Genomic DNA, 13,444 nt, shown 5'->3' on the forward strand with positions numbered 1-13,444 from the left:
TGGGACCCCCTGGGAAACACGGGCAGAAGGGCTGCAGGGAAGGGCAGCCGAGGGGTCCCCAGGGAAGGACGTCCAGGACGCGGGGAAACAACGTCCACGGGGCCAGGAATGCCCTGCCCCCCCCCCCAGGGAAGCCCAGGGAGGGACCACAAGGGACCCCCAAAGGCAGGAGGGTCTTCAAAAGGAGGAGGCTTTTAACAAAAGGGAAAGGAAATGAAGGAGTGAGCCTGATAGGTATTAATAATAGGGAGGAGGGAGGGAGCTTGTTTTCTGCTGCCCTGCAGACTAGGACACGGAACAGTGGCTTCAAACTACAGGAAAGGAAGGAGATTCCACTTGAACATCAGGAAGAACTTCCTCACTGTGAGATGGGCTGTTCATCAGTGGAACTCTCTGCCCCGGACTGTGGTGGAGGCTCCTTCTTTGGAGGCTTTTAAGCAGAGGCTGGATGGCCATCTGTCGGGGGTGCTTTGAATGCGATTTCCTGCTTCTTAGCGAGGGGTTGGACTAGATGGCCCATGAGGTCTCTTCCAACTCTACTATTCTATGATTCTAATAAATGCAACTCTGAAAAGTCTGGATTACAGGGTTCCATCAATAGAAGAAACCCTATCAGGATGGAATTTCTGGATCCAAACCAATATTTTTATTATTGTGGTGCCTTTCTCCGCAAATGCTCCAATTGTATATTTATCTGTATATTTTTATGAATGTTGATTGTATTTAATTTTAATTGATTGAATGTTCTGTATTATTTTTATATGTGTGTTTTTGTTGTAAGCCGCCCTGAGTCCCCTCTTGGGTGAGAAGGGCGGGATACAAGTACTGTAATAAAGACATAAATAAATCAATAATAAGGAGGCCTGAGCAAAGGTCCTGCTCTCTGTTAGGAAGGGCGTTTTGGCCTCTTTCTGGACACAGGCCGACCCTGCCCGAGGCCAGAGGTGATGACCCACAGCTGGGTCCCTCTGGTGCCCACAGAGGTCAAGGGTTTGGCCCTTTAGAGCTCAGGGATTCCTTGTGCCTGGGGAACCCCCTGCAGCCCCCCAAGCCCCACGGACTCACCATCAAAGCTGCTCAGGGCCTGCAGGTTCTCCCCCAGTTCGGCCGTCACCGTCAGCGCCTGCTTGACCTTCAGGTTGGTCTCCCTGGAGACACAGGTCAACGGCCGCTTTTTATTTATTCTGGAGATTGCAGTCCGAGCACAACTGACCCCTTCCCCGCCCCTGGGGGGCCTTTGGGCCGGAATTTGCAGGGCAAAGAGCTCCAACGGCCTGAGCCAAAGGCCTTCCCTTTGCGGATGCCACGGATTCCCTGAGTCTTCTCGAACCAGGTGGACTCGGCCCTCAGGGAGCCACAGACCCTTCCTTCTCCAAGCCTCTCCCAGGCTGGAAAATCCGGCCAGGCAGATCAGCCGAGGCCCTTCCCCTTCCCCCTTCCCCCTGCCCTTGACCTCTTGCCCCCTCCAGCCACTCACCCGTCCAGCTCCACGGTCTCAATGTAGGTCAGGCTGTGGGGCTCGCTGCTGGACAGGAGAAGCAGGTCGGCCTGGAGGGAGGGAAGATCCAGAAACGGGAAGGGTGAGGGCCCACTCGCACTCTGGGGCCCTGGCTGGATCACCAAAGTCAAGCACAGGCTGGCCCTCCACGCTCACTCACCGTCACAAAGTTGTTGTTCTCCAGCTTGATGATGTCCCCAACTTCCACGTTCAGCCAGAGGTCCTCTTTCAAGCTGCAAGAATCACAGAGTTGGGGGCACTGCGTTCGGGGCTCAAAGGGCGGGAAGGGGCAGGTCAAAGGCCACCGTGGGTGAGCTTAAGCGGTGGAGGGGGGAAAGGAAGGGGTCTGAGTGTTATGATTGAGCCTCATGGCTCTGTTTCTGACAGACGTGGGCGTAAGACTCCTCGAGAGTCAGATACTCTCGAGGAGCGAGAGAGAAAAAGACTGCGAGACATATTTGCAGCACCATCTGACGAAGAGTCTTTCGAAGGGTTTACGGAAAGAATGGAGGAGGGGCTGGTTAGCTCAGAGGAGGATGAGATGGATTGGACTCGGGTACGGGAGGAATTGGGTGCCACTGGCCATGATGGGACAGAAGATGAATGGGGACCTTCAGGATTAGACCCATGGCTTAGCTGGAGGGATGGGACGGGATCCACAGCTGGAGATGCTGTTGGGCGTAGTCAGAGGTGTTCCAGCTCTGACGAGGAAAGTGATGAGGAAACGCCCGGGTTAAGGAGGACAGCTGACAGTGATGAGGATTTGTAACTGGCATAAAATGGGGCTTGGGAGCAATTGCAAATTGCGTCGGGCAAGGTAATCTGGGCAAACGCTTGGGATTCGTGTGTGTGTGTGGGACGCTTCCCTGAAGACTTGTGTGCTTTCCTGTGCTGAGACGTAAGTTGATTGGAATCCAGGGTCAGACGGCGGGAGGGATTGTGTGGGCATTTGTTTGTGCAAACCTGTGCTTACTCTTATTAGCTTGACCTTCCGTCGTCTTCTTGACGGACGCCATCTCCTGCTTTGAGAACTCGGACTGAACTGACCACGGCTTGTCTTCCCCCCTTCTTGGACTTGGAAAAACTACAAACGTCTGCTTCTGGCTTTGATCTACGGAACGGAACTGGTCTACTCTACTGCTAAAATCCCTGGCTGATTTGTTCGTGTTGGAATCCTGTCTGCTGTGTGTGTGGGAGCGACGCAAGTTACTCTAAAAACAGTGTTGGCAGCAGAGAGGAATCTGCTGCCAATTAGTTGCATTCTTTGTATCTTTTGTTCCTTGGCTTTCGTTTTGTTTATACCCAGGCTGAAGAAAGCAGTTTGTTTTTACCCGGATTAAACTCCGGTTTAATCCGGTTTATCTTTTGAACATTTACTTTTGCCCCTTTTTGCTCCTAAAGGCAAAAATTGCCTGGCCCTTGTGTTTTACGGGCATTTTTGAGTTCTGTAATCTAATAAACTCTGTTACTTTGGATCTTGTGGCGTTCTGTCCTTGACAGATTGCCCGACGCCCATAAAAGGTTTATTGCAGCAATAAACCCGTCAGGAAGACGATGGATGAGTTAAGGGTCAAATTAGACCAATTGCAAACGGCTTTTACCGTTAGCCAAACAGCTCATGCCGTGAAAGGACATGTTTTGGCTCCTGAACGCTTTGACGGAACCAGGTGCAAGTTGCCAACCTTTTTGGCACAAGTGGAGCTTTATTTTTCTCAGCTCAGTGCTCATGCTTTTCCTACAGACACTAGCAAGGTGGCCTTTATTTTGAGTTTGTTGACCGGTCCCGCAGGACAATGGGCCACTAATTTAATTTTGGGAAATGACCCAGTCAAGGACAATTTGAATAATTTCAAAAAGTTGCTAACTGATACTTTTGGGGATCCTCTCCGCACGGAGAACGCTGGGTGGGCTCTGTATCGGTTGAAACAGGGAAAGGGGACTGTTTTGGATTACTTAAATAAGTTTAACCTGTATCGCCACCAGCTGGATTGGGGGGAAAATGCATTCATGCTTTTATTTACTGCCGGGTTAAGTGATATGCTCCAGGATGAATTAGCACGCTTGGAGCCGGCTGAAAGCTGGGACGCCTTAGTAGCTAAGGTGCTGCGTTTAGACGCAAGGTTCGAGGCTCGTAAACATTCAAAAGCAATGTGTGCGCCACCCATGCATGTAACCAGGGCACCTGTGGTGATGGGGGAAGAGCCCATGGAGCTTGGGGTCTTTAAAAAGCTGTCTACAGAGGAAAAGAGCCGTAGGAGGCAGCTGGGCTTGTGTTTGTACTGTGGGAATGCTGGGCATTTTGCCAAAAATTGTAATGTGAAACCTTCCCAGCTTTCGGGAAAAGGCCAGCCCTAGTGCGACGTGAGTCCAACGCACTAGGGCTCCTCAAGCAGTCAACTGAGGGGAGGAAGCATGTTTTCGTACCCATTACATTATCTGTTGGGGGAAAGGAACTTGTTTCTACTTTGGCACTGCTGGACTCAGGAGCCACGGTCTCCTATATAGATATGGAGTTTGCTAAGAAGCATGGCATTCCTAGAGTGCGCAAGGCATGCGACGTGTGGGTGGAAGGAGCAGATGGGAGACTGCTGGAGACTGGGGTGGTTAACCAGGAAACCTCAGCAGTAACGTGGGAGGTGCAGGGAGTAACGGGAACGTTTGTGTGGGATATTACGAGCTTGCCTAGATATGATGTGATCCTGGGGATGGATTGGCTAGCTGTAGTAAACCCACAAGTAGATTGGGCAACACGTAAAGTGATCTTAAAGAGGCAGGATTGTTGCACTTTAAATGTTACTCATTCTGATATGGAGGGAGTGCCTGCTGAGTATGGGGAGTTCTCTGATGTATTTTGTAAAAGAGAAGCGGACAAATTACCACCGCACAGGCCATATGATTGTGCCATCAAGTTGGCAGAAGGTGCGAAACTGCCAGCAGGGAGGCTGTATGCCTTGACTGTACCGGAAAGGCAAGCTTTGCGGGAGTTTCTAGATGAAAATTTAGCCAAGGGGTTTATTCGCCCCTCTAGTTCTCCAACTGCGGCACCAGTATTCTTTGTAGCCAAAAAGACTGGGGAACTTAGGCTGGTCTGCGACTATCGGATCCTAAACAAATACACCATTCGGGATAGGTACCCGCTCCCTTTAATCTCGGAACTGTTATCAAGGGTGCAAGGGGCTAAGGTCTTTACCAAGCTTGACCTGCGGGGGGCCTATAACTTAATCCGTATACGGGAAGGGGATGAATGGAAGACGGCATTTAACACGTGTTTCGGATGCCACGAGTTCCGAGTCATGCCTTTTGGGCTTTGTAATGCTCCTGCGGTCTTCCAGAGGTTCATGAACGATGTGTTCAGGGACCTAATTGACCAATTTTTAGTGATTTATTTGGATGATATCTTGATTTTTTCTAAGGACGAGAAAGAACATCGTCAACATGTCAAGCAGGTTCTGCACCGACTGCGGGCTAATGGGCTTTTCGCCAAGGCTTCCAAGTGCGTCTTTCATGTGCCTGAAGTGGAGTTCCTAGGTCATGTAGTGTCAGGTAGGGAACTTAAAATGGACCCACATAAGGTTGACGCCGTCAACTCATGGCAGGAGCTGAGGACTAAGAAGGATGTACAAAGGTTCTTAGGTTTCGCTAATTACTACCGGGAGTTTATTCCGAATTTTGCAAAGCTCACGGTACCTTTGACGCAGCTTCTGCGCAAGAAACAGCCATTTGTGTGGGGGCGGGAAGCTCACGAGGCGTTTCTACAACTTAAGTCTAGTTTTCAATCGGACAACATACTAACCCATCCTGATGTTGACAAACCGTTCGTGGTAGAAGCGGACGCTTCTAGCTACGCGTTGGGGGCTGTATTGTCTCAGAAGGATTCCTCAGGGACCTTGCGTCCCTGTGGATTTTACTCGCGGCAATTAACACCCTTCGAGCAGAACTATACCATATGGGAGAAGGAGTTGTTGGCGATTAAGGTGGCGTTTGAGGTGTGGCGGCACTGGCTTGAAGGGGCACGGCACCAGATCGTGGTCAGGTCTGATCATAAGAACTTAGAGCACTTGCAAACAGCAAAGAAGTTAAACCAGCGTCAAATCCGCTGGGCTTTGTTTTTCTCCAGGTTTAACTTCAAGGTGCAGTTCGTGGAGGGGAAGGCAAACTTGCGGGCCGATGCTTTATCCCGCAAGCCCGAATTTAAGACCAATGAGCAGGTAGTATGTCAGACCATCTTGCCTACTGCCTCGCTGTGTGTTGTAGATAATGAGCTCGGGTTACATGACCAGATCCTTGAGGCTCAGAAAGATGATGTGTGGACACAGGAGCAACTGATGCTGCTCTCAGCAGGTAACCGTACCATACTGCCGCATCTCCAAGATCAAGACGGGGTATTGGTGCGTAGGGGGCAGGTTTATGTACCAGTGGGGGCCCTCAGGTTGGAGGTGATTAGAGCCCACCATGACGAACCCATGGCTGGGCACTTTGGCAGGTTCAAGACCGTACAGCTTATCACCAGGAGCTACTGGTGGCCAAAGATGCGGCAAGACATTCTGCGCTTTTGTGACAGCTGCGCCGTTTGCCAGCAGAGTAAGACGCCTGTTGGGCGCCCTAGAGGGTTGTTGTCGTCTCTACCTGTTCCGGAGAGGCCATGGCAAATCATTTCCATGGATTTTATTTCAGATTTGCCTAAGTCTGGGGGTTATACTTGTATTTGGGTGGTGGTGGATTTATTTAGTAAACTGGCTCATTTTATTCCTTGTTCAACCATTCCGGCGGCCCCTACGTTGGCCTTACTATTTACTAAGCACATCTATCGTTTGCACGGAGCACCCGAGGTGATTATTTCAGATAGGGCTCCGCAATTTGTGTCACGCTTTTGGAAACACTTCCATGAGTGCTTGGGGACTAAGTTGAACGTTTCTTCAGCCTTTCATCCGCAAACGGATGGACAATCGGAACGGGTTAATGGGCTCTTAGAGCAGTATCTGCGTTGTTTTTGTTTAGATCAACCCACGGCTTGGGTGAAGTGGCTACCGGTGGCGGAGTTTGCTTACAACAATGCGGTGCACACGTCTAGTCAGCATACGCCGTTTGAGCTAACTTATGGTTTTCACCCACGGGGAGGTGTGGCGCCGTCGACCAATGTGGTCTCTTCGGACCCTGTGTACCGCTCTTCGGAAATGGCTGCACTGCATGATGTTGCCCGTCGCTTACTGCTGGAAGCTAAGGCAACGCAGAAGACTCAGGCTGACCGCCACAGGCAGGCAGGGGAGGAGTTGGAAGAAGGGGATTTGGTGTGGTTATCTTCCAAACATATTAAACAGGCTGGGGGAAAGTTTGCGCCTCGGTATTTGGGTCCCTTTCCTATCGTTAAAAAGATTTCTTCTGTTGCGTTTCGTTTGCGTTTACCGTCTAGTTTAAAGGTCCATCCAGTCTTTCATCGTTCGCTGTTGAAACTTGATACCTCTAGTCGTCGTGGTGCTATAGCGGAGGGTATCACTGCCACTTCTCCGCCATCGGGGGAGGAGGCCTTTGTGAGAGGGGATAGTGTTATGATTGAGCCTCATGGCTCTGTTTCTGACAGACGTGGGCGTAAGACTCCTCGAGAGTCAGATACTCTCGAGGAGCGAGAGAGAAAAAGACTGCGAGACATATTTGCAGCACCATCTGACGAAGAGTCTTTCGAAGGGTTTACGGAAAGAATGGAGGAGGGGCTGGTTAGCTCAGAGGAGGATGAGATGGATTGGACTCGGGTACGGGAGGAATTGGGTGCCACTGGCCATGATGGGACAGAAGATGAATGGGGACCTTCAGGATTAGACCCATGGCTTAGCTGGAGGGATGGGACGGGATCCACAGCTGGAGATGCTGTTGGGCGTAGTCAGAGGTGTTCCAGCTCTGACGAGGAAAGTGATGAGGAAACGCCCGGGTTAAGGAGGACAGCTGACAGTGATGAGGATTTGTAACTGGCATAAAATGGGGCTTGGGAGCAATTGCAAATTGCGTCGGGCAAGGTAATCTGGGCAAACGCTTGGGATTCGTGTGTGTGTGTGGGACGCTTCCCTGAAGACTTGTGTGCTTTCCTGTGCTGAGACGTAAGTTGATTGGAATCCAGGGTCAGACGGCGGGAGGGATTGTGTGGGCATTTGTTTGTGCAAACCTGTGCTTACTCTTATTAGCTTGACCTTCCGTCGTCTTCTTGACGGACGCCATCTCCTGCTTTGAGAACTCGGACTGAACTGACCACGGCTTGTCTTCCCCCCTTCTTGGACTTGGAAAAACTACAAACGTCTGCTTCTGGCTTTGATCTACGGAACGGAACTGGTCTACTCTACTGCTAAAATCCCTGGCTGATTTGTTCGTGTTGGAATCCTGTCTGCTGTGTGTGTGGGAGCGACGCAAGTTACTCTAAAAACAGTGTTGGCAGCAGAGAGGAATCTGCTGCCAATTAGTTGCATTCTTTGTATCTTTTGTTCCTTGGCTTTCGTTTTGTTTATACCCAGGCTGAAGAAAGCAGTTTGTTTTTACCCGGATTAAACTCCGGTTTAATCCGGTTTATCTTTTGAACATTTACTTTTGCCCCTTTTTGCTCCTAAAGGCAAAAATTGCCTGGCCCTTGTGTTTTACGGGCATTTTTGAGTTCTGTAATCTAATAAACTCTGTTACTTTGGATCTTGTGGCGTTCTGTCCTTGACACTGAGGCTGTTGGGAATGGTGGGAGTTGGAGTCCAAAACACCTGTAGAGCAGGTGAGAGCACAGAGAGGGGGAAATAATCAAGAGTCGGGGGACGCTCACCTGCCGTTGTCCAACACCTTGACCGGCCGGTTGTTGACCTGCCTGTCGCTCTGGTGCCGATTCTGGAAAAAAGACACACACGAGGGGCCGAGAGGGTCATCAAGCTGGACGGAGCCCCTGGGCATCAACGGGCCAGCCTCCCTCTGGACCACGAAGACGGGGCTCGGCCCACAAGGTCTGCGTGACCACCTTCTTCCTTTCGCAGCATCCCCTTGCGCACTGATGTTCCACATTGGCACGGCCAAGCCTTTCCATCCCGGAGGATGGTAGAAGAACCTCCACAACAGGAAATAAGTCTCAGGATGTACAAACGGATTGGTAAGTGAAAGGTCAAGGTTTCCCCTGACGTTAAGTCCACTCCTGACCGACTCTGGGGTTGGTGCTCATCTCCATTTCTAAGCCCAAGAGCCGGTGTTGTCCGTAGACACCTCCAAGGTCATGTGGCCACTGGCATGACTGCATGGAGGGCCATTACCTTCCCGCCGGAGCGGTACCTGTAGATCTACTCACACTCTGGGCGTTGGTGCTCATCTCCATTTCTAAGCCCAAGAGCCGCCGTTGTCTGTAGACACCTCCAAGGTCATGTGGCCACTGGCATGACTGCATGGAGCACCAATGTTACCTTCCCGCCGGAGCAGTACCTATTTATCTACTCACACCCTGGGGGTTGGTGCTCATCTCCATTTCTAAGCCCAAGAGCCGGTGTTGTCCGTAGACACCTCCAAGGTCATGTGGCCACTGGCATGACTGCATGGAGCGCCATTACCTTCCCGCCGGAGCGGTACCTGTAGATCTACTCACACTCTGGGCGTTGGTGCTCATCTCCATTTCTAAGCCGAAGAGCCGGTGTTGTCCGTAGACATCTCCAACGTCATGTGGCCACTGGGCTTGTCCCAGTGTAAGCCACCCCAAGTCCTTCGGGAGATGGAGCAGGGTATAAACAAAGTATTATTATTATTATTATTATTATTATTATTATTATTATTATTATTACTGTTAGGAGCCTTCGGTGGCCTAGGGGATAAAAGCCTTGTGACTTAAAGGTTGGGTTGCTAACCTGAAGGCTGCCAGGTTTGAATGCCACCCGGGGAGAGTGTGGATGAGCTCCCTCTGTCAGCTCCAGATCTATACGGGGATATGAGAGAAGCCTCCTACAAGGATGGTAAAAACATCAAAACATCTGGGCAACGTCCCCTGGGCAACGTCCTTGCAGACGGCCAATTCTCTCACTCCAGAAACAACTCCGGTTGCTCCTGACACGAAAAAAAAATATTATTATTATTATAACTGTTGGAGTTTACCCCACACTGCCCAAGTCTCCAGTCCTCAATGAGGAGTAGCTAGTTAGCTTCAGAATAGGTTGAGGGCTTTCCTTTTCCCCTGACTCCTGAATGACAGTTGGAATGTATCTATTTCTTCTCTCCTATCTGTTTCTAAAGGAACCCCCGGTGGCGCAGTGGGTTAAACTGCTGAGCTGCTGAACTTGCAGACTGAAAGGTCACAGGTTTGAATCCGGGGAGTGGAGTGAGCACCCGCTGTTAGCCCCAGCTTCTGCCAACCTAGCAGTTTGAAAACATGCAAATGTGAGTAGATCAATAGGTACCGCTCCGGCGGGAAGGTAAGGGTGTTTCATGCAGTCATGCCTTTGGCCACATGACCTTGGAGGTGTCTACGGACAACACCAGCTCTTCAGCTTAGAAATGGAGATGAGCACCAACCCCCAGAGTCAGACACAATTAGACTTAACGTCAGGGAAAACCTTTACCTTTCCTTATCTGTTTCTATTCTCATTCTAATTGCTTGTGTAGAATGGATGCTTTTCGTCTGCATTGTTCAGATTCAGACTTTTCTCTCTTGGTTGGTGTGTGCTGTGTGCATTGAGATCTCTCTCTGCTCGTGTGTGTCAGGAGAGGCGTCATGAGTGGTGTTTTTTTCCCTCTCTTGAAACCGTAGAAGAGATGGGTGTTAGAGTAGCTCAGACCCAGTTCTTTAACTATTAAGAAATGTAGTTATTATTTTTGTAAATAAACCTTTTGTAATTGTAAAGATTGAACTCTGCATGTTTCCTCCTCAGCTGTAAACTCCTTCCAGCCACATGGCACTTCATGCTCTGCTTGCTGTGAGCTGAATGCTCAGCTATAAGTATCCTGCTGTTTGCATAATTTTGGATGCTCTGCTGTTTTGGGGTCGTTTCCCCTAACACAGCAAATCCTAACACAAACAAGGGGGAGAAATAGCCCGGCCACCTGGGCAAAACCTGGTTCTTCTTCCGTACACGAGAATCACTGCCCTTTGAAACCAGTGGAACTGGCTCCATCCCGTGGGATCCTGGGATTGGGAGTTTCACACTGAGCCTTCTCTGCCCGGGAGCCCCAGTGCCATGGCCGGGCTGTGGCACAGGCTGGTGAGCAGCCAGCTGCAACAAATCACTCTGACCGAGAGGTCATGAGTTCGAGGCCAGCTCGGAGCCTGCGTTTGTCTCTGTCTCGGTTCTATGTCAAGGCATTGAATGTTTGCCTTATATGTGTGCAATGTGATCCGCCCTGAGTCCCCTTCGGGGTGAGAAAGAAGGGCGGAATATAAATACTGTAAATAAATAATAAATAAATAAGGGACAAATCCTAGGCTCCCACCGGATGGTGCGGCCATGGCAGCCAACCGCAGGGCGACCCCTTCTAGGAAGGCACTCTTGACTTGCTCAGGGGCTGCACTCACCACGTCATCGATGGCGTCCTTTGCCGCGGAGACGGCCAGCACCAGGATCAGGGGGACCACGGTGGTGAACCAGGAGAGGGAGGAAATGGCCGGGATGAGCTGCAAAGAGGAGTCGAGAAGGGCGGTGAGGCCCGGAAGGTGGACCGGGGTCCGAAGCCCCTGCCCCCCAGGCCTCCCAGTCAGAAGAAGGGAACGGGAGGGATGGGATGGGATGGGATGGGACGGGAGGCCAGAGGGAGGGGACAATACGGGCTCCTACCTGGAGGATGAGCAGGAAGAGGAAGTAGGCATTGGCCACGCGCTGGAACTGCTCAAAGAGGTTGAGAGGCAGGAAGGTGAAGATGTTGTACTTGGAGGTCCTGATGGAGTTCTTCTGCAGAGGGAGGGGCAGAAAGGCAGGCGGTCAGGTCAGGCGGGCAGGGACAGGCCCATGGCGGCCACTGTCCACCAACGTCACCAGATCAGAATCCATGTAAAAATGCACGTGCGTGAAGCGGCCTCAGCCAGAAGACGGGGCTTTGTGTTCCTTCTGGCATTGCTGTGCTGTAGGCTCCATCGTCCCCGCCAAGGCAGCCGGCATGGGCAATCGGGAGGAGGGGTGGTGCCACCCAAAACAGGTGGCGACCCTAAAGTGCAAGCCCAAGGGGCAAGCGAGACCACTGAGTGCCAAGGTCGGAATCATTACATTATTTGCTTCTTTTGTAAGTGCTGGGAAGGGAAGCCAAGTGGGAGAGAAGGGGCTGGGCTGTGGTGCAGGCAGGTGAGCAGCCTGCTGCAGTAAATCACTCTGACCAAGAGGTCATGAGTTCGAGGCCAGACTGTGGCAGGGTGAGCACCCGACAATAAAAAATAAAAAATAGCCCCTGCTTATTGCTGACCTAGCAACCCGAAAGACAGTTGCATCTATCAAGTAGGAAATTACGGTACCACTTATAAAGTGGGGAGGCTAATTTCACTAATTTATGACAACATAAAAAAATCATCCCGCCGCCGTTGGAATGAGGAAGTGCCGTCGCAGTGGATGATGAAGCAGCTGCTCCCCCCAAACATCCCCTCAGGAGAAGGTTAAATTGCCTCTGGGTCTGTCTCTGTCTTTGTTCTATGTGTATATGGCATTGAATGTTTGCCTTATATGTATACAATGTGATCCGCCCTGAGTCCCCTTTGGGTGAGAAAGAAGGGCGGAATATAAATACTATAAATAAATAAATAAACATCTCATTTGAACGATGGCGCTACAGGAAAATTCTGCAGGAACCATGGGCAGCAAAACAAAAGACCATGAAATGGCCCTGAGACGAAACCAAGTCTAAATTCCCTCTAAAAGCCAGGATGGTGGAATGGGGGCCATTTCATGAGAAGGCAGGACTGACCCGAAAAGGCCTGGGAAGGAGCCCACCTTGGGAGTCCCGGGGCTGCCCTGAAGAGAGGCCCAGCAGCACCTGCTTTGGGGAGTGGCCTCATCCCAGGTCACTTCATGGAGCCTCAGGGCTGCGGGGTCTCCTGCTGCGGCCAAGAGGCCACTCTCCTTGAAGTGCTTTTGCTCAGGAGAGAGGGAATCATGGCTCCACCGAGGCTGCTCTGGAAGCCTCGCTGCCCTCCTCGGCTGTTGCGCCTGGGGGTGCTCCTGGGGGTCGGCCATCCCTTTTTGTGGGGCAGGAGCAGCAGAGATCCCGGGGCCAAGGGCGCCAAGGGCAGTGATAGTTTGGCTTTGGGACAGGGTGTTATTCCACAACAATCTCAGCAGAACAGAAAGAGTAAGGTGTAGCATTGAGGTTTCTAGCCATAATGTACGAACTGGGAACGTCACAAGTGTTTCCACCCTGAGCAGAGAGGCGTGGGGCTTCGTCCTTCCGTGCCCCAGGGCAACAACAGGCGGCTGGGGGTCCTCCTCCTCCTCCTCCTCCTCTCACTTGGACAACAACCCTGCGCTTCTGCCCATCGTCAGCATGAGATGACAGGAGGGACCAGGGATGGTCAAGCCATGCTGAGCTGAGCCTGCAGCCACTTTGTTCCTTTTGTCCATTCCTTCCACTCTCTGTGGCAAGTTCTCACTGGGTGGGACACATCAGGAGACGGGGAAAGGCTGACATGTTCCGGGGGGGGCTTTCATGCACCAGGTTGTTGTATGTCTTCTGGGCTGTGTGGCCGTGTTCTAGAAGTATTCTCTCCTGACGTTTCGCCCACATCTATGGCAGGCATCCTCAGAGGTGGTGCGGTATGGAGAAGCTCAGCCAGGAACGTTTATATATATCTGTGGAAAGTCAGGCACCATTTGCCCTCCTCCTCCCGTCAGGCTCTTTGCAAGCCTCACATCAATACCAGGCAAAATTCTGGAAAAGATCATTAAGGAAGTGGTCTGTGAACACTTAGAAACAAATGCGGTCATGGCTAATAGTCAACACGGATTTACCAAAAACAAGTCATGCCAGACTCATCTG

The 13,444-nt window shown here is 51.2% G+C and overlaps 1 protein-coding gene across 7 annotated transcripts in view; it reads right to left on the reverse strand.

Annotated features, from left to right (window-relative positions):
- The window catches only part of LOC100552359 (phospholipid-transporting ATPase ID), a 121,605-nt gene that overhangs the window by 58,275 nt on the left and 49,886 nt on the right, over positions 1-13,444 (reverse strand). For 6 of the 7 annotated variants that reach the window (XM_062966491.1, XM_062966493.1, XM_062966492.1 and 3 more), the window contains exons 4-9: positions 11,263-11,376; positions 11,004-11,102; positions 8,289-8,350; positions 1,659-1,731; positions 1,478-1,548; positions 1,066-1,148 (exon numbers count right to left, since the gene is read on the reverse strand). In XM_062966491.1, coding sequence (XP_062822561.1) covers positions 1,066-1,148; positions 1,478-1,548; positions 1,659-1,731; positions 8,289-8,350; positions 11,004-11,102; positions 11,263-11,376 — 502 coding nt within the window. Of the gene's footprint in view, positions 1-1,065; positions 1,149-1,477; positions 1,549-1,658; positions 1,732-8,288; positions 8,351-11,003; positions 11,103-11,262; positions 11,377-13,444 lie in introns of those variants that run through there. The other variant, XM_062966496.1, reaches the window with a different exon arrangement.

Source organism: Anolis carolinensis, unplaced genomic scaffold, assembly GCF_035594765.1.
Source record: "Anolis carolinensis isolate JA03-04 unplaced genomic scaffold, rAnoCar3.1.pri scaffold_21, whole genome shotgun sequence".
Taxonomy (NCBI): Eukaryota; Metazoa; Chordata; class Lepidosauria; order Squamata; family Dactyloidae; genus Anolis; species Anolis carolinensis.